General features: G+C 40.5%; 1 protein-coding gene across 3 annotated transcripts in view; it reads right to left on the bottom strand.

Annotated features, from left to right (window-relative positions):
* Positions 1-771: 771 nt before the first annotated feature.
* The window catches only part of INO80D (INO80 complex subunit D), a 45,601-nt gene continuing 24,681 nt past the window's right edge, over positions 772-21,691 (bottom strand). Inside the window, exons 7-14 of one of the 3 annotated variants that reach the window (XR_010783912.1) lie at positions 20,945-21,169; positions 18,920-19,029; positions 16,900-17,033; positions 15,229-15,446; positions 14,683-14,840; positions 12,535-13,727; positions 2,845-6,564; positions 772-2,083 (exon numbers count right to left, since the gene is read on the bottom strand). Coding sequence is in view for 2 of the 3 variants with exons in the window: in XM_066553101.1 (XP_066409198.1) it covers positions 12,559-13,727; positions 14,683-14,840; positions 15,229-15,446; positions 16,900-17,033; positions 18,920-19,029; positions 20,945-21,169 (2,014 nt within the window). In the remaining variant the exon portion in view is untranslated. Of the gene's footprint in view, positions 2,084-2,578; positions 6,565-12,534; positions 13,728-14,682; positions 14,841-15,228; positions 15,447-16,899; positions 17,034-18,919; positions 19,030-20,944; positions 21,170-21,691 lie in introns of those variants that run through there. The other 2 variants (XM_066553101.1, XM_066553102.1) reach the window with 2 other exon arrangements.

Here is a 21,691-nt window from a genome sequence, read left to right as displayed (position 1 = left end):
AGGGAGATGCAGCAGCCATCTACTTACTGTGAAGTGTCCAAGGGGTAGTTCTGCCTAAAGAGAGGACATCCTTCAAGCTACTGTGGAAAAGCCACTCTGGGAGCTCAACCTTGGCACTGGAAGGGCAGTGCCAGCCAAGGCAGCCCTGCTGGCACGAGGGTGGCACAAACAGCAGCTGTGTCCGAACAATGTGGTGGCAATTCCCAGTGTCTGACCATTGTAGGTCATAGCCATGCCTTGGCCTGGTAAGCCTGCCTGAGAGCTGAGCAGAGCCCCACAGCAACATCATTTCTCATCCACATGCTAATCACCAAATAACGCCAAACTCCAACTTAACTGGTTTTGTTGATGAAGCAAGTATATATTTTTTAAATCTCAAAAAACATAACAACATACATGAGAAAATTCTATTCTATACCCCTTAAATTATACTTCCTCAAACTGGAAAACAGGATGAAGATGATCTGGTTGCCAGACCAGTGATCCAGAGCTAGAAAGCAGTATAATTAGAACCAGGACTGAGACTGAAGACCCCAGGTTGTTAGCAAAACTAATTAGCTAATGTCATTAGAAAGCAACAGAGAATAAGCAAGAGCCGACTCAGACTCTACAGCAATCTAAGCAAAGGACAGTTTAATAACTGTACTTACGATATGTTTTAAAAGGAAAAAAAATCACTTAATGGAGTAGATTTCATCCTGGGCAATATCCATACATCTTGGACTTGGCAAAATGGCTTGGAGAAGAGGGTTTCATCATAGTAAACACAGCTACTTCACAGCAAGATTTATTAATACATCCAAAAGAAAGAAAGAAAATCATTTTGTCACACTATATACAGATAATACATACAGTGTTTTATACACATATTACATCAGTTTTTACACAAGAAAAATATACATAAAAATGTAAACTTTTGTATACAAAAACCCTTAAACAAATTAAACAAGGACCAGATAACAAAAGGAGACCAATCTATTATCATTTAATTGATTTTTTTTTTAAATGGTAATACAGTACATTCATTGAGAAGTATGAGGAACATGTGAGCCAACCTTTCCTATTTAAAGGGAAAGTACAAACACAAGCTTTCCTCCCCGCCCCTGGAATGCTGTCCGTGAGCCTCCAGCACTGGAGGTGGTGTGAGTTGCCATTGCTGCCAGGGCCCCTGAAGGAAGGAGCCCTTGTTCACCACACTGTCCCCAAGGGACACATGCACAGAAGCGAGCTGGGCTGGGCTGTTTGTGCGTATTAGCCAGGCTTCCAGCTAATACCATGAGACGGGACGTGGCAGTGCCCGTTTGTATGTTCCCTTTAAGCAGTCATTCAGTGGATTAGCCTTGCTGGAGGAAGTTGCTTATTTTTCCCAATGTATGGTATGCTGAACACGTGTCAGATATGAGAGGGAAGAAGGAAGGGGTGTAAGAGACTGCTAATCCTTGCTACCATGCAGTTACTTCAAAATCAGTACATTTGCAAGCTACAATTCACTGGTTCAAAATACACTGCCTCACCTTTGCTTTCCCACTGCAACTTGTTTACATTTTAAACTCTAGTGACCGAACAACTGTATGAGGCTCTTTGTTACAAGGCTGTTTCTGATATCAAAGCATGATCAAGCTACCTTTAAAATGACACCAAACACAAACTTCTCGGAGACAGCCTTAAAAAGAGAGAGCATTCCCTCTAAGCACTTCAGATTGTCCATTTGCCACCTTATTTTCTTAAGTCTAGGATAAATATATTTACCCTGAACTGCAAAAAGGATATTGGTCGAGCTTCTGACATCTGTTTTGCTCCATTTGCAGATAAATATTTTTGGGAATTAGAGGGAAAAAAATCCCAAAAAACAAACCCAAATTTTAAAACCTCAGGCATAAAAGTAAGAAGGGAATTATTTAACATGTTGGTGAAAAAACAGTTGCAGAAACTTGAACTTGTTGGAAACAAACAGACGATAGATTCCAATGAAGGCTTCTCACATTAAATAAGTTAGACGGGTTACAGACATCTTCAATAAAAACATCCATCCTCCACAAAGTATGTTAAAATGAAACACAATAGTGATGCACTGGTATTTCTCCTAAAAAGGACAGAAGGACACGAAATCTCCTTAGTGATATCAGTACTATTGAATGTAGGAGGTGAACAATGATTTACAAAAGTAATGAGGGGAAAAGAAAATCATGAATCATTTATTATAATTGGACAAAAGGGGGATGGGGCAGAATGTAATTACTGTATGCCTCAGAAACATCTGAAGGAAATAAATACTTAGAAACTTGTGTTTCCATTTCTTTTACCTAAACGAGGGTGGGAATAAGGGCTTGCCTGCTTGCTTTTGTTTTTTGTTTCCTTTTTTTTTCTTTTCCTTTTTAAAATAACAACCCTTCTAGTAAAAATTCAAAAGACAATTACAAATGGCTTTAGATAATTAAAAGTCTCCTTTTTAAAATAAAACTTTGATAACACATTTCTCCATTTCTTCTATATAATGCAGCTTCAGTGAGAATAAGTAATAAGGGACAGCAATTTGCAAAAAAAAAAAAAAAACTGAGAAAAAAAAATGCCAACCAAGTTTTCGTAACATATACACATGTATATGCAGGACATCTACACTCTATATACATATTTAATATAGGTATGCATGAGTATATATCAGGAGATAACCAACAGGTACATTCTCCACATACACAAACTGAAATAGCATAACAGGCGTGTGCGTATCAATCCACACTGTCCACACACAGTACACAGACATCCCATACACACGCCCCAACATATGTATCATAGAAGCCATGTGTGACTGCATGAAAGCTCAGATGGAACAGTAACACCAGTTACCTTTTTCTAACAGAAATGCAAGGAAGACAAAATTCCATGGCTGAATTGTGGCCAAGAAAAATTGTGTCATAGCCATATTGAAAACATGGAATCCAGTATGGCTCGATGACAGAACTGGAGCAGCATTCTCCTCTGAAACTGAAGCCTAAGATACACAGCACTTCAATGTGACTGAGCAGGTTGCTGACAGCTGCTTTCTGCTAAAAGGATATAGAAGCTCCATTTAGCCAGAAAACAGAAAATAAAACACTTAAGCCCATAATTTACTTGCATAAGCAATATTACCGAATACACAACTAGATGCAAAGTGCTAGCATGTTAATGGTCAACTCTGCACTCCATTTTAAACCTGTTTTATGGTAAAGTGTAACAAACTGTGTTTCTTTTGATATGTTCGATGACAACCCCATTGCTCAGAGCAGAGCACAGGGCTGCCTTCTGCTTACTTCCTGTGTTATGGGAGATACAAATCAAACTTCTTTTTTCTCCCTAGGGTTGAAAATTGGAAGGTAGTATTTGGTGGGTGCAGTTTTCTCATTTTGACCATTTAAAAATAATGCTGGGTTAACCTTTTAATATGCTAGGAAGCTCTGCATCAGGTTCCGTGAAAAGTTCATATTCATCTGCAAATCAATCACAGTCCTACTGAATCACAATTGAAGCTGGGGAAGTTGCATAAGTTCAAGAAGATGCTCAGGGCCCAATTCAGCTACCACTCCAGTCACCAAGAGAATTTCCCTCATGCATAAGCAGAGCTGGATTGGGCCATTAAAGCTGATTGCTGCTAGCAAGAGAAACTGCAGAGATGCAGGGACAAGGAGGAGCTGGAATGGAGGCAATGGAGCAGAGAAGCAGAAGAAGTTGGTATTTTGCAAGAGGCCTCAACAAGACTAAATATAAAACAAAAGCAGAGACACAGAAAGGAAACTCCAATGTGAGGGCTGAGGTAACACAAGCCAATGGTGGCCAAGCTCAGATCAGTCTCTGAGTCATCCAGACCCCTCAGAAGAATTTAAAACAACTTGTCTGGCACAAGTGCTTACCTGTTACACATATGTTATGTGGACAGTCCCTCTCTTTAGCTCACACACTCACTGGTGTTACAGCTAATGTACAGGTGTGTGATACAAGGTATATTCCACCTATCAATCTGTATGCATGTATATATAGATTTAGATTGATTGCATTCATACATATTTATTGTACATTACGAGGCCAAGTCCACATTCAGCAAAATGCTTCTGTTATCTCACATACAGATATACCTCTCTGTACACAAAAATGGGTCTATTCTCCTCCATAAAGGCATAAAGATTTATGCTCCTAATTCCCATTACCACCAAATAAGCAGAAGAAAAGGCCTCTGACAACTTCCACCTCCCTACCCTTTTGCCTCTATGCATATGTGCTAGAAACAAATTGTGGAGAGAAGGAAAGGGAGAAAGATGCCTGGGGAAGCATCAACATCGTGATATGGAAGGGAATAAAAGAAAAATTGCAAAAAATTTCAAATTTCCATTCAATACTAGAAGCTCTGTTTTTCTAAAAAGGTTTTTAAAGTCACTGGGATCATCATAAAAGTGATACTGTATGAATAAATAACAATTAGGCTACTTTCTCCAGCCTAAATAGAACAATATGAAGAGTAAGCCAATCTGAAGAATGTTTCTGACTTCTCACAATTTCAAGTGAGAGCGCCCATAAAGAAATCTTTCTTCTCCAATTATGAAAAAAAGGTAAGTGGTCAAAATCAAATTCAGAATTTTACAGCCTAAATGAAACTCCCTTGACCAAATGCATATTTTCTTCTGCAATCCCACAACAGAAATTTTGGGGCAAAATTGATACACACAAATATCCTCAGAAGAGAAAAAAAATCTGCTTTGGAGACAAGATCCTTTTATGGAAAGGAGACCACTGCACAAACAGCACCCCTTACAATCTAATTGGAAAACACAAGAACGCTGGTTGACAACATTTTCCAAGTCAGACCGTAGGAGATTCAGGTATTAATTTGCAAAGATACAACAATTCTCATGCCTCTCCATCCAACTGAATGCAAACCTTCCCATTCAGTTTGTCCTGGAAAACTCCTTTCTTCCATCACTCCTCCTCCCCCATTTGTTTTATTTAAAGGCTGTCTTTGGGAGCTTGGTATTTTCATGGCATTTTAAACAGGGCTCAAAGCAACTCATTTGAAAAACAGTAAAATTGACATGATATCAGAGTTAGCCTTATAACAGAAGATTATATAGTAGAGAGTTTCAGTTATTTATATAACAGTGAGGACATAACAACCCCCTACTAAATAATCACATTTCTACAATACATTCCATCACCTCTTGACTACTTTTCTCTTTACAAAACTATGACCTACATACAATATACACATTCGTATCACACATACATCCCCCCCCAATGCATATTTTTGTGTGTATATATAATACATACATGCACACAAGCAGTCTAATTCTATTTATAAGTCACAGTGGGAATTCCTTTGTGAGGAAAGGAGGGGAAAATTCCTGAATAAGACACTGTAGATTCCTAATGTTCCAACTTTTCAAATTCCAACTCACAGAGCTAACTGGAAATAAATACATTTTAAAAAAGAAAAGGTCTTACAAACTTGGTTCACAACTCCCAGCTACAGTAGTTGGATTTTTAAATTTGATCTATTTACCCTGTAACTAAATTTCTAATCATAGGTACAAACCACGGATAAATTATTGCAGAATGTAACACTCAAAATTTAAAAAGAGTTATAGGAACAGTAATATAAGGGTTAAAAAGAGTTCTATACTTGTTGATACAGGATACCATTTTATTTTATTTATATATATATCTATATATAGATATAGATATCTGCAAGGTAGCAAAGAATAGCTGTACACCTTGACACGGCAAAGATCCAGTGTAAAAAGGTGCTTCACTAGTTTGTTTTTCCAAAAAAAGCTTGTATATAATTTTATAGCTATTAAAAACACATATGCAACATAATTCATTACACTCAATACAGCTTTAGTATAAAACTTATAATTTATGAGGTGATGTTAATAGCATAAATTAATATACCATTTCTCTTAAAATCTACAATAAGTATTCTGAAAGCTCATTGGGGAAGGGTATCTTTAAATAAAAAGTTTAAAGCTGAGCGTGATGAAAAAGATTCTGTATGTTGAAGTTGAGATGAGAGCCCCGAGAAGAGAAAGAGTCCGTAAGCCAGACACTGTTGACTATAAAACTGAACAGAGATTTCTCCTTCTTGCGCTCTCACTTAGGTGACGCTCTACTTAAATTATTATTTACTTTTAAAACTATTAACTTTTTTCTTTTTTTCTTTTTTTTCTTTTTTTTTTCTTTTTTTTCTTTTTTTGTTAACTGCCCTTATTTCCACAAGGAATCCCTGAGACATACCCAAAACTGTACAGTGAAGGTCATCACTGTTCAGAGAAACTGGTTCAACCCCTTCTAGGATGTAGCTATTTTGCATGAGAATCAAAATGTCCATCACTTCAGAATGAATCTACTTGCACCAGAACCAACTACACTGTTTAAGATGCAGGTTAGAGAGTCATTTCAGGGTAAATCAGTCCACTCCAAGGTAGAAGCCAATGCCATCGCAGTTAGCTACATCAGAGCAATCTGCACCAAAGTTAAAGTTTTCCAGAGGATATCTGGGAACGTTACCTATCCAGAGTTCATCTCCGTGGGCACCAGCTGACAAGGAGAAAGCAGGTTAAACATTAGCATCACTGGACCAAGTTCAACATGCCTATGTGGTCGACACATGGGTAACTCTGGACATCTCACTGTGTGTGTGTTTGGGGGACTAGCGAGAGGAAGAGGAGGAAGAATGCATTTTTCTACAGCAAGTACACTTTATGGTCAAAAGCCCAAGGTTCATCCTATTCACTTTCAGACCGAATTCTACTACCTAGAGTAGACTGAAAAGGTGCCAACACTTACTTCAAGGAGACAGATAAAGAAAGCCTTTTCCAACTATTGCTCTCAACTTACAGCCACGCTCACTTTGTCCTTTCATGCTTCCACTACACTACTTCATTCCACAGTAGCTACAAAAGGAGCAGAGTAAAATAGGGCAAAGCAAAGAACTCAACAACCATAAGTACCAGATAGCAAAGGGAAAATAGTCAATACCGTTTGGGATTTTTTTTAAAAAGAGGCTGAAGACACAAGTGAGAGAATTGTTTTAAGATGCATATTTTCTAACTCCTTCTCCTCCCCCAAACTTTTTTTCCCAACAACAGTGCTTTTGTCTAGTTTTAAAGACAAGACTAAAATTTTAACTGATCAGAACTAAGGTCTCTTATGAGCAGACCTCTCCTGAAGTCCAAGTTGAAGTTTAGTGAACACAAATATAGATTTTTGTCACCAACCCTCCTTACTTTTACTTGGGCTTGTGTGTATTAAGAAAGAGTAATTTAAATTTTAATTCGTGACTTTCTACTGATACACATCTCAAATGAAGAGGAACATCTCAGAAGGTAAAATCTTGCTAAAAATGCCTCAACGTTCACTGCTAGCATATGCACTCCCATGATCAATGTGGTACCCTCAGCATCTAGTTCATGACATATTAGCATGCTGTGAAACATCTCCCTACTCACTGATATGAAAAATACTTTGATCTATTGCACTGTCATTCTAGCATCCAAATATATGTTATGAATTGCAGAAATCTCTCCTCCTGTTCATCTTACAGTCAGATTTGCTCAGAACCACAGAAGACTTACCAGCTGGCATAACTTACATTGGAAAGTAAGTGTCTGAGAATGGGAAAACAGATGCAAGAATGATGAAGAATGTGGAGTGGAAGGAAATAAAGAAGGTACAAGAAGTAGCCCACAGATCCCCATCATTAAACGTTACCCAGAAGATCAGAAAGACCTTGTGGTCAGAAGGTGAGAAAGACCTAAAGATCTGGCCAGCACACTAGCCCCAAACTATTCCTTCAGTTACTATTTCTGCCACTACTGGACCTTGCAAGAGGTCTGCACAGGAGACTCCTTCACATGTAGAAATACAAAAGGAAAAATACCCCAGTTCCACCAGGGAAGCTGCCTGGACAGCCACACAAATGTTTCACTGCTGAAGGTCACTGCAGGTAACTTTTCTATTGTTTATTGGCTGAAAGCACCTCCTACCACTGTCCTGCAAGTCTTGAAAGGTTAACTCCCTCTTCTCTGCCCAAAGGCTCATACTGCTGGAGAATTCGTGAGCGGATTTAGCTCACTGCAGCACAAAGACAGGGAGAAATACCCGTGGAGGCCTGACAATGCCTACAGGGATATCCAGCAGCAAGGAGGCTGCAGGAGCTCAGGGAGCAGCTGGAGCTCAGAAGCAGCATAGGTAGCCACCAGGGCCAGCTTCTCAGGGAAGAAAACTGCCCACTGTCTACTGTACACCTTTGCAGGACTCTCTTGGCAAGCAGATTCAAACCCAGAGTGCATTTAGACGTGGTTACAGCAAGACAAAGCTTCAAACTGAATTTGGCTACTGGTTTGCAGGTTCAGTCCTAGGTCTTTTTCCTTGGCCATGCCCCTAAAGCCAGTGACAGCTCACAGCAGAATATCCTAATTTTTCAATACTCATCTTCCTTTTATTAAAAAAAAAAAACATAAATAAAAGGCCACTTCCCTTGGCTTCTCCCTGCTATTAGGTACAATTCCTCTTTGACAATTTCTTTTCTCTGATTTTTGCCTAGCAGGCAATAAGCTTCTCAGGGCTTTCAGTGCTTTCCAAACCAGAACTGCAAATCCCCATTTTCAGTTGGAAATCTAGCTGTTGCCATTTTCCCCACAGTGCCTGAGGCAGACCTGCAACTGTGCTACCTCCCAGCGTTATCAATTTAGTGCCTTTATGCTCAGCCATACATAGAAGCATGCTACTAATGAGAAGGGATCTAAGCAAGAACCCAGAGGAATTGGAAGGCAGGAGGAGACAGAGTTCTTGTATCATAATTATGAAGGCAAAGAACAAATCAACTTTGAGGTATCTAAGTGCATATGGTTCCCCTCAAAGCTGGTGTAAGGTCTTCCTGGGTGAAAGGAAACGTCAAAGCATGTCTTAGAGAATGCCTTATGCACCAGGAGAGCATGAAGCTATTCCTGATAAGCCTCTGTACATTGTCAAAATTCATCTTGTGTTAAATACTTTAGTACAGAGACTAATTGAGGTGCTATTATTGCCAAAATTATGTAAATTATGTCTAATTTTTTCATTCTTTAAAACTCCAATCTTATGTGAAGGAATTAACTTTTCGGTTCAACTAGCCTTATTCCATTTGTCAACACATAAAGGGCACAACAGGTATTGAGCATCTGAAATTGCTACACCGGCTCTTTGGTGAAGGGGTGACAAGAATGCTAATTGCTATAAGAGCTGATACTCAAAAACATTTGTGAGGGAGCATGGAATCTACTTGGGAACCACATAAATAACAGCCTCGAGGACCACCTTAACCAGGCCAGCAGGATTTCCCAGAGGAAGAGGTGTGAAATATCTCTGACTACACATACCTCTCAATTAGATCTCTTGCATCCAACAGTAAGACACTGATGCACTGCAGTCAGCATGCTGTGTGGGTGTAGAAACCCACCTGGAATGATCCACCTTGTAAAGCTAAGATCAAGACCCGTAACTGCTTGGCAGCCATGTAACCATGGATTTGGTGGTAGTGAAAAAATGAGAGGTGAACCAGGAAAAGGCAAGAGTGGTAGCCTGTTTCAGAACACTGTGGCAGACAGGACAGGAAGATTCCTATTTCAATTGTATACAAATTGAAGTTTATTTTTGAAAGTGCAGTTTTATTGCAAACTTAGTTTGCTCATGGAAAAATGTAACGCAGTCAGTTTTGAGGCAAGAGTTGTCAAGCAATACACAAAGTTTGAAATCTAAGTGGGGAAAAGACTTGATGTCCCAAGCTACTTTAAAGAAACTCAGGCACATAAAGGCCATTGATTTCAAACGGTAATCATGGACCTCCATTGCTCTGACAGCTTCTGAAATTCCCTGTCTAAATCAATGCACAGATGAGGAGCTGGGTTCAGTTCTGAGTTAGACCACTACAAACTCACCGTGACCTTAGACTGGAAAGCTCCTCTGTAATTTAAACCAACACAACCAAGCAGAACTTGGCTCTCAGCTCCTATTATCTTCTCTTCCCCCAAGCATTTGCTAAGAAAGAGAAATGTGGTGTGGGGCAAATATACTCTGCACTAGCTGCAGCTTCATTAGAAGTTTGATGGGCACAAGAACCATTTCAAGACCAAAGTCCTGAAACCAATACATAGAAATTAACACCCTCTAAAATTACATGAATACACAAGCAGATGAAGGAATTAACCATTTGGTATACTAGTTCTCCACTTTTTTTCAGTCAGACTTCCCAGCACATTGAAGAAGGTATATTAACACAACAAAAATCATCTGCAAATCAAACAGTTGTCTCCTCAACAAAGTATGGATAACATAATATAAAAATAAATAAAAGCCTTGTCAGATTTGCCTCATTCACAATATCACTGGGCATTCCTCAATCAGCAGGACAATCACAAGCAGGATTTCATAGGCTTCAATTAAACTTTTTATGTGGTTTAAAAACATTTAAGTGTTACAAACATATTTAAATCACCACTTAAAATATTCGGCTTATATTATTAAGATCTATTTTACCAAGTATGAAATAATGACTTCATAACAACAGAAGCATGAAAATAATTTTTGTTTCTTCCACCCACATACACCTGCAATTTCAGAAAAAGACATATGCATCATCCATACTCTTTTATATTTAAAGAGGACAGATCATTCAAGAAAAGAGGGATAATATGATTGCTACAATAGTAAGAAGACACAAGACCTATCCCATTTAAACTCTGTTCCTTAGAAGATGGAAGGAGAGGTTTGAGTCAGATATTTTGGTGTGTGCCTGACTGCTAACAAAATGAATTTCTATAGCAACTAAACTCCATTCAGTGATCCTTTGCTCAGAAAATGTATTAAGCCTTCCTATTACATGTGCTTGGTTCTCTTAATTTCCTGAAATAGACTAGAATTCACACAGGTAGAATAAAATCCATCATCTACAGTACAAGACTGAAATGTAGAATTTTCTATTTTCTCTCATCTGCATCTCTGAAACAAACCAAGAAGAGTAGAGACTTGTATTAAACAGGATCTACTTTTACAGTCCAAGTCAGGGTACAGTAGCAAGTTTGAGCCCTAGAGAGTCATAAAGAAATTCCTACTTGATAAGGAGATGCAAGTGAACAGCTCAGAATCTCTGCTGCAATTACCTCTTGTTTAAAGAACAAAATTTTAAAAAAATTATTATTTTAAGAAATCTAAAACCTAGCTGACTCTTTTCTTTAGGAATTGCAATTACTACCAAAGAGTAAATACTGTCATTAGCAGGTGATCAGAACAAACAAAACCATCCTGCAGACAGAAGGAATTGTCACCTATTTTGCATTAGTGATTTCTCTTTTGGTTTGCCATTACTGCTGATAGGTACCTGCTAGTTCCTTACCTACATTCAGCTTCCCAAACAGAGCATCAAACCCTACAAGTGTTGGAAAAACTATATGGCTCTCAGGGGATTAAAAACTGTCCAAGAAAGTCTCACTAGTTAGACATATTGTGAGAAATGCATCCATTTGAAACTTACAATGGGTCTGACCTAGACTTGTGTGGATGGGCAGAAAACCAACCTAATTCTTCCTGTTCCAGCTGGGAAATTCCCGTCAGCCTGTCAGGCAGAGAGTTCTGGACAAAGACACACTTGAAAAGGCAAATCATCAATGCTACAAGGCCACAGTAATTCAGCAAGGAAGGAAATTTCTCACAGGAATCTTCTCTAATCCATGATCTATATTTCAATCCTTCTGTTTCTTTTTGTTTTTTTGGGCTAACTTCGTAACAGCCTTCAAATTTATGGGCAACCAGTCAACTGATCTCTTTGTTACTCAATGAATTACAAATCGTGATAATAAAAAAACCCAAAAATCAGCATGCAGTAAAAACAGTGACCAGTTCTGGAAGTGGACAACTACTTCTTCACCAAAAGAAGAAAAGGAATTGCTGCTCCCTGCACCCCAAACACACACACACACACAGAGGAGGTCAAGAGACTATTTCAAGAAACTGCCAAACTCATCCTTGAATTGTGATCTTGATTTAGGACTTCAGTGCACCACTCTCAAATCAATGTGTGCAGCCAAGTTTTCTATGCCAAATTCTACCTTTGGAAAAAGAGTAAATTAAAAAAAAAAAAAATCAAGAGATTCCTGCCCACTGGAAAACCTTCTACCAGATGCTAATGGGATGGCAAGCACTGATCCGAACCCTAGGGATCAGTAACATGCATCAGTGATCTGAGGTATCTTCCCATTTCTAGGTCTTACTGCTAAGATCATTTACATCCAGTAACTGTGCTGTATCCTTAAGGAATTATTGGGGAACAGTGAACCTGCCTGCAATAAATGAGCACCGGTGCCTAACGAGCACATGTGAATGCTACAGCAAGGTTCACAGAGGGCTAACCCTGGTCAGTACTGAAGCAGGGGTTTTCTTCTCAACCCCCTCTTAAAAAAAAGGGAAGAGAAGAGAGACAAAATAAAGAGAAAGGAAAAAAGGAAAGATAGAAAACACAGGTCCCCCATCTACCTGCAGGGAGCCAGGCAGACAAGCTCAGTTGGAGGTGGTGAAGGGCGCGGATGCGTTATTGGTACTGGTAGCGGTGGCACCGGTCACTGCGAAGCCCGTGGGAGGAGCTATGGAGCTGTGGCTGGGCTGCAGGTCCTTGGGAATGCCACTGTGGGAGCTCAGCTGGTGCCCAAAGGCTGCGCTGAACTGAGGGAGCTGTTGTTTGGGGGAGGTGGAGCCCATGAGTTCAGCGGAGGCAGGACCCATGCCACTGAAACTGGTCTGCGGTAACCCCGGAAGCACACTGGAGCTGTTGGGGGTCACAGTGGCGAAGGCAGGCTGTGTGGTCTCTGAGTGCGAGGTGGTAGGTGGTGTGGACAGGGAGGTGGACAGGAGGTGTCCATCTGCACCAAGAAGGTTGCTAAACGGAGAGGGGTCCCCAAGATTGACAGGAAGATTTCCCCAGTGAGTTCTGGGGTTGACCACCCCGCTAAGTGGCACGTCCAGCTGCGTTGGGAGCAAGTGCTGTGCCATCATGGGCATCTCTGCTGAGAAGGTAGCTGCCAAGTTATCACCAGAAAAGGATGTGGTGTGAGGGGATGTGATATGGTCACTGTAGGGAGACGGCACATGCTCACTATCATAATGGCTTCCATGGGGTGAGGAGTGTGAATGGTCACTGCTGTATTGCTGTCGTGAGGTGATCAGGTCATCTGCCTTGCTCAGCAGCTGGGCAGGGTGGGGCCTCTGGGAGGCATGGCTGCCATCATGAAGTCCATGAAACTGTCCCGGGAAGGCTCTCTCCCCAAGGCCACTCTGGCTTATCAGAGTGGCAGAAGTAAGGCCAACGTTGGCTGGGGCTGAGAACTGCCCCTGGATCTGCCCTGCCAGGGGCGTAGGTGGGTTGGACAAGGTAGCAGAACGGAGCAAGTTCTCATCCAGCTCCAGAGCGGAGAAATTATCGTGTACTATACGCCCATTCAACAGCTCCCCCAGATCCGTGTTAACCTCTCGACTCAAGGACTGCATTCCTGGAGCTCCAGCACCTGTAGAGAACACCCCTATCGCTCTATCTGACAGCTCCTGAACTGGCACGCCATCTGTCTGTGTAAGTACTCCAATGGTACTCAGGCACTCAAGAGAAGTTACAGCCTGCAGGGCCCGTTCCAGTTCTTCAGCCTCTTCTGTGGTTGGAAGAAGATCTCCATTTTTACCTGCAGAAACAGGGACACCACCAATTAGTGCACTGCTCTCTGGTGAGCCTGGCCCTGGCACTCAAAGGATGAAGATGTACAGACAGTTCAGTACAGAGTTGCATTGTATGACAACCTTCCAGCATGGTACAGAGAAAGTATCACTCATCGGTGTTCACTAGACAAGCAAGGTAAGAAAACCATGAAATTACACCTTCCTCTTCAATGGAAATCTCCCTCTTTCCCTTCTCTTCCACATACTATAGTAGGAGATGCCTCTTAAACTTCCTAGACTTAAAAGTAAAAATGCTGAAGTAAGATCTTCAATGCTGCAATAACACATGGTCTTCTTTCTACTTACCACATTACAGCCTGGGCCTAAAATTTACAGAGACAGTATAATTCAGGTTAATTTCAATTCAAACACAGTCTGATGTCACATATCAGAAAATGACCAAAGAAATCACATACCCAACTCCAGGCTGTTCTAATTTCTTTGTTATAAGTTATAGGTACTGAGCTTTAGAATGCAGAAATTCAAGCACATTTCTGATCAAAAGCTAGTTTCAAAAATGTATTTAAAGATTTTATTCTCACTCTCTTCTCTTTTTATCAAAGGCCAACATTGACTGTGATTCCAGCCCCACTCGATGGCAGAAAGATGCCATTACTGAGAACACTCCTGATTAAACTGTAACACTGACAGGCAGTAAAAATGTAAAATGAATTATTAAAATACTAAACCAATTATGATTCTCAGAGCAGTAATTACATGAGCAAGCAGAGAACTATGCACACAGACTTCTTAAAGTCTGCCTTACTTCAGAGCTCCCAAACAATAGAGCAAACGCACACTTCCTTCTCTAGAATTTATTACCTCTGTAGGAAAGCAAGCAACTCCTCAAAATGCAGTTTAGAAACACTCACTTCTTCAGTTCACTGACTGTGTTCATGCTAGCATAAAATAGAATGGTACCTTCAAAGAAATCAAAATCTTGCAAGTCATCAGGCAGCCGTGGCAGGACATCAGAGAAGTCCTCCTGATTCAATTCCAAGTCATGTGGAATGTCTGTGATTTCATTGGCGATATCATCAGGCAGCTCATCGGCACTGAGCTCTGGAGTGGAGGGACTCCTGAACAGAAAGGAACATTAGTCCCTGGTGTTCAACTCTGCTTGCTCCAAAGGACAACTATCAGTGCACATCCATCTACAATGGATGCTTCCCCACACATTTTTTCCTCCATTATCTAGGGAAAAAATGCTTTTAGGTAGTGTCTTTAGGAAGCTTACACTTAGGCTACTCATTAACTACGTAAGAGGCAACATCAGGAGCAAGATATTTTACCCATCAAACCCAATCATTGCTCAAATCCAAAATGACCCACTCTAAAGGTTTTTTTCAACAGTAACACGGAGATGGAATTTTTAGCCCTGCTCCAGATGCTGCTTGGCACCTTTGTACAGAGCTCACTGGCAGCGCTCAGGCCAGCAGTGGGAAACTGGGCAGGAGCAGCACTGACCGTATGTGGGGTATGTCTACTGGCAGTGAGACAGTGGCAGGCATGGTGAGGTTCCCTTGGGGCACTGCAGGAGGAATGGGTTTCTGGGGCCGGCGTGGGCCTCGCCTTCTCTTCTTCTTGTGTTTTTTGGTAAGTGCAGGTGGCTTCGTTTTTTTCCTGGGTTTCCTCTGCTGCTGGTGCTGAACTTTACGGGAGCTGTCCCCTCTCAAGAAATTATCCTTTGGGAGCAAAACAATACCAATGGGAGCATATTAAGAACAAGTATTACTTTCCTAGCTCTTTTCACCCTGGTCATTCCACATACATGTGGAATGTAAGGCAAGAGGAACTGTTAGCCTACACACAGACAGAGTTTCAAAAATTGAGCTGTTTCCTTCCTCACTGACCCCAATGGCAAAAATAACATAGACCAAGTTATGAGATATTGTAAACTGGAGATTGTGCAGTTTCTCTTTAAAAATTATCATAGCAAACCCTAACTAAAAAGTGCAAAACCATAACCTTTAGCAGCACTCCTGTAAGTATTAAAGACAAAACGCTGTTGTGAGGTGGTGTTAATGTGGATAATAGGCAGCAGCCGAAGCCCAATCCTCAAGTGCCTGCTGACATAACAGAGGGACAGCACAGAGGAGACAAAATTAATACTGCTGGACTAGGATAAGGATGTGGGTAAACAATTAAGCCTCTTTGCTTCTAAACAGCAATCACTGACACATTAAAAAATAAATCAAACCATCATCAGTCTTCAGTTGCCATCATACTGGGTATGGCAGAGGATTATACTTGTTACAGAGGTAAACCTTGAGGGACAAACTGAAGATTGCCTAGAAGAGGGGGAAACCCCACGCAGATCTGTGTAGCACAAACCCTCACATTTTAAGCCAAAAAAACTCCATAATTCACAATTTTAGGAGGCTGGACAAAAACAGTAACAAAAAACTTCTAATAACCCAACAAAACAACAAAAAAAGTAGTTTTACACCTAGTTGAAGGTAGGACAAGAAGCCTTGAAGAAGTGGGTTTGTGAATTATCATAAAGGTTTTGTTCTGGAAGATTGGTATCATAAAAAGGAGAGCAGAGGACATCAACTTCATTTCTCCATTCTCTCAGCTTGAGGTAGGGAGGTAGGCCACTGCTTTTTCTCTGGGATCCATGGATCCCTGAAGGAAGTTCGAGATAATTCTAATAGTTACTAAAAGGTAAATAAAGTAGCAAACCCATTATTTGCATCCTTGTAATTGCTATTTACATTACCTTTAGAAAGTACTTTGGGCCCCGTGTACTGAGACTGTTTAAGATGCAGTGTTAGTAATATCACACTTACATTACATTCAGATCCAAGGACCAGGAGTGACCCCAAATAAATCCCTGGATCTCTCACAATGATCTTCTATTTCTCAATTTAAGACAGCAATCAAATTTCCTCCAGTGAAGAATATTCTCATGTATACTTCATTATATCCTCAAAACTACATAAAAGATTTTCACAACATACTTTATACTAATTGGGAATGTTTGTCTAGTTTTACCCTTTTAAGAAAAATAATAGCAAACAAGCTCTTAAGTTCATAAACTTGCTAGTGGTCAAGGAAGACTTCATAAGAATACTGGGGTTAAAACTCCTGATCATCCCAATACACAAATAAATACAATGATGGCTTTGTACTTACCATTTTTTTGGCATGTTCTTCGCACAGAGGTGTCTGATGTGTAATGTCAAAAACTGGCACAGAGCACTGCTGACCATCTGCAAACTTGGCTGTGCAACTCGAGAAGAGCTGCTGAGAACGGTTCAATAAGATATCTGTGCATTTCTGCATCAGGAATAACACAAGACAGTGGTGGAGGAACGCCCTTTGATTTATCAATCTGATAAAGATCAGAGCCTTCAACTCTATCTGTCCATAGATACTATTTTTAATGAGTGCCTTAAATTTGCTATTCAAGTTCAAAGCTAGGTAAGGCTCAAACCCAACTTTTAAAGTGAAAAACTGCATTCATGCAGAATCTCTAATGATTTTATTATATACTGAGATAGTTTTATAAAAGCAGCTATTTCACTAATGAGTTCTTAGCAAAAAGAAGCCTTTTCCTGGAGCCTTAATCAATAGATCAATAGTAGCAGTTGGAACAGTGTAGTCAACAGGACTATTTCCTTACAGACTAATGACAATCCATACTGAAACATTAAAGAAAGAGTATTTCTTAATTCAATCTTTTAAGGTACATTCTTGGCATTTATCTTTAGAGCACAGACAAAGAAGTTTCAAGATCCTTCCTGCTCCTCTGAAAAAAAAGATGTGCAAGCAGACAGAAAGGTCAAGTAAATCCAAACGTAAGCTTGCTGAGATTTCCTTCAGAAAATCCTTAGCAGGAGTAAAAATGTTTCCAGACTTACAGCAAATCAAACAGATATTTCATTGTGTCTTTTTTCAAACAGGACTAGAAGCACTCCTTCCATCTTGAACAGTTCTCAGACCTCAACATCAAGATGTATGTTTATAAAATGTTAAAACAAAGAAAAAGGACAAAGAAAATTAAAAACCTGCAGAACAATCCAGACAGCAGACTTGGATGGATGGGTCAGAACCAAGAGCCTGTTCATTTTAGAGAAGGAAATGCAGAGAGAAAAAATGGGCATACATGCAAAATCACTAGTCTTGACTATCCTGCTCTATACACACCAACAAGCGAGACCACTTAAAATTAAAAACTACTAAAACAAAAAAAAATCCCATCAGAACCAAATACTGCTGTATGCCATGGTGCTCTCTCATAGAGGTTTGGAACTGCTCTGCAAACTGCTTTTAAGCAGCCTGCTAAAAATCAAACAATAAAAACAAGGCATCTGCAAAACAAAAAGATTGGAAAGGTGCTGCAGTCTGACAGTGGCTGAGTACATCAGCACGAGTCACTTTTAATACCAAAACCAAAAGATCCAACAATAGGAGTCACCCCAACAAAAGCTACAACAATTCTTCAGCTAAAAACAAAAAAAAAAGGCTCCAGAATTTTTAAGTATTACAAGTCATAAGTCTGCCTTTTTATAATCTTCAGAACCAAAACTCACATCTATTGTGCTCTCTTCTTTCTGAGATCTTCAGCCATTGACTTTCAACATTCTTTCCAGGCTTTGTTTGAAATTCCAAGCACAGGGAACCCTTCCTCATCTGGACTAAGAGGTTCTGTGACTCCTTCTATTCTGCTTCTTTAAACAACGCAAAGTATGATTTCCATCTTTCTAGTCAGTTTAAGCCCTCTTTTTATACTATGTATAAAAACCTTTTTCCATGAAACTGGCACAGGAAGGTGGTCTATTGGAATCTACTAAGAGCTGTATGAAAGCCAGGAGGCTGAAAAGCACATGGTTTGTACCAAGTCATTGTGAAGGATGATCATTTTGTAAAGGTTTCTTGCCCACACTAAATACAGCTCACAAAGTAAAATGATGTTCCTATTACAAATGCCAGTAGCAGAGTACTTATCCTCAGTATCCATATACCTAAATCACACAGACAAATTAAAAGCAAAGAAGTTGCTTTTGTTAGTATGATGATATACTAACAAATAGGTATTTCTTTGTGAAAACTTAGTTATCATGCATAAATCTAACAAACAAACAAAAAAATCCCCTAAAACAGAACAGCTTCCATGCCTGAATGCCACTCCCAAACAGAGTTAAGAGGATACGCTGAAAACAGTGCCTGGTGAATGGAAGGGCCTTGTTAGTGCACTGCTCTCCCTTCGAAGTCCCACTGCAGGTTGTTGGCTCTGCATCTCTCTGCCTTGCTTGGCTTGTGCTGAAAAGAAAGCATAAAAGAGTTTACAGACAAATCCCCAGTCTTGTGGTTACTTAACACAATTATTATACTGAATGTAGCACAGTAGGATGAAAAATCGTAACACACGTGTGTGTGTCATGATCCAGATGGGTGCACACTAGTACCAAGCTCTACACAGGGACACAGAATAGATGTCAATGACAGGTGAAGGTGTGACTGTAGTAACAGGATTATTTCTTATTTCACAGGGCCTTAATTGTAATGAGAGGTGCTATGTGCTACTACCATGTAAATATTACAATACCTTGCAACAGAAAGGGCAGCAATAGGTGAGTGTCAACACAGGTGACCCTCAAAATGAGGTCAGTCTTTAGAATTCAATGTACTGGGTATGCCTAGATGGGAGTCAAGTGCACTTCCAAGCCTGTTCATAAATCCAAACATGCCGAGCATCCCCAGAGCTTACATGCAAGCATGTGCTCAGACAAACTGAGACTGAGCTCTGGAGTGGCAGAGCCTGAGCGTGCTCAACATGGATAAAAGCTCTCCTTCATCAACGTGCTACAGCCCAATCCACCAGCAGGTGCCCGGGGCTCTCCCAGCACAGCCTCTGTGCTCTGAGCCTGAGCTGCAAGCAGGCGCCAGGCAGCGGTGTGGACGGGCACTGAAGCGTTACACAGCTCGCTCGGGTGGCCTGCTCTCCAGGCACGTGTCACCTTCATGGAGATAAAGCTGGCGATTCCAGGGCTCACTTGCACCTCTGTACACGTTGTTTTCTAGGTTGACAAAAAGTTGTCTGTAGCCTGACTGTTTTCCTTCAGCCATTTCTGTCATCAACTGCACTTTGACTGAGTAAAGTTTTAGTTAGTGGCATTACTCCTGTGAAAAATTTTCTATCTGAAAAGACTCGGTGGTTACTTAAATTGACCAGAGCAGTGATGACAGGCATACCTGGCTTTGCTGGTCTACCCAAAACAATGTAAACTTTTTTGCTCAACAAAAGGCAAAAATAATAGGGAAAAAAAAACCAGCAAGAGCTTGTCAGTTCAGGTGAACTTTTGCTGTAGTGTTTAAGTTTGGAGAAATTTATACACAACTTCGTAAACCGGTAATGGACTTCTACATTACACCTCAGAGCAGTTCTTCAGAATCAGTCCACCTCCCCAACAATGAACACTTCAATTGTCATGAATACATCCCACTGAACCAGGAACAAAAGCATCCCCATTAAACACAATATACTCTCAATACCTAGCTCCAATCTGCATCTCATACTATACACTGCACCCCACAGTCACACATCCTGTAAAGCAAAACCCCAACAGCAAAAGGATGCTTCTGATACCCTAAATGTAACACCAGGGTTCAGACTTAGTCTGTTCCTGCATGAATATGAATCAACCAACTCTCCATATGCTGAGAGCTAGAGGGATGTTGACATTAACTAGAAAGAATTCCCACAGAAGATAACCTTCAAAGTTGTTAGAAGTTATGTATTTTGTTGCCAAGTTTTATTTAATGTTAGATTGAGTTAAATCTAACAAAAAGCATGAGCTTAAATTTGCTGGGAGGATAATTAAGAGGAGGTACAGATTTTCAAAAAAAGCTGTCTGAAAAACAAAATCTGAATTGGAGCAGTGAACTATAGACCAGACTGTACACCTTCTACTGGCACAGTAAAGGACCAGATATTTGGGCCCAGAAACTGCTGAACAAACCATCCCCATTTTACAACATAAATCTGGAGAAGGCCTGTCTTCATGGAAAACTGTATGCCACGTTTCTTTTACTCCACTGAGGAGTATTTATGTGTCATGTTTTCCTGCCTTGTTGTTGACTCCCGGTTTCAGAGCTCATCATTTCAGCTGCGGGATGCTCAGCCCACGTCCCCCTGCCCAGCCCCAGGCCCGTGCAGCGGCAGGGCAGGTCTAACCTGGTGCAAGCGCACGCAGCCCTCCGGAGCTCGTGCAGGAGCTGCCCCGCGCGCTCGGGCTCCCGGCTGGCCGCCTGCAGCAGCGCTTTCCGCAGCGTGTGCCGGCATTTCTTCTGCCGCGATTCTGCCCGCTCCAGGCGGCACAGGTGCTTGTATTTCTGCTGAAAGTAAGTGCAAAGTCTGGTCACCCTGGAACTCCTGTCATCTGCATTGTCATCATCGGACCTGAAGAAGGGAAAATAAAAACAAATATGCTTTAAGATACTACTTTTTTTTTCCCTGCTAAGCTAATTTGTCATTCTAATAGAATTGTTAAATTGGCATCCATCTTCTAGCCGCACAAACATCCAAATGCTGAAATCAGGCAGTGTTACTTGAGAAATAGCAAGAGCAGAATCCCTCTTAAATTCTAAAGGTATTTGCCCTTCTTAGTATGTCATTATTAGAGATTACATCAATTTATCATCAAATCTGACACATTTAAATGTCTAGAGCCTGCTGTTCAAAAAGAAATCTATACTGTTAACCTTTATTTACTGTAGATGTCACAGCAAATGAGACCAATCTTAAAGTGCAATTAATGGAGAAGACAAGGGTGGGGAATTGTATAGTAGAAATTTATTGGGGAATGATCATGCTGGAGAAGATGGTCAAATTCTAACAAGTACCTAAGCTTCTGACTTCGTCCAATTCCTTTTACTCTTCCAGGTGGTATATTCCTTTTTAAACCAAAATACACACTATTTA

This window comes from Molothrus aeneus, chromosome 7 (assembly GCF_037042795.1).
Source record: "Molothrus aeneus isolate 106 chromosome 7, BPBGC_Maene_1.0, whole genome shotgun sequence".
In the NCBI taxonomy this organism is placed as follows: Eukaryota; Metazoa; Chordata; class Aves; order Passeriformes; family Icteridae; genus Molothrus; species Molothrus aeneus.
Note: the sequence above shows the minus strand (reverse complement) of the source record. Positions and strands in the feature narration are given on the sequence as shown.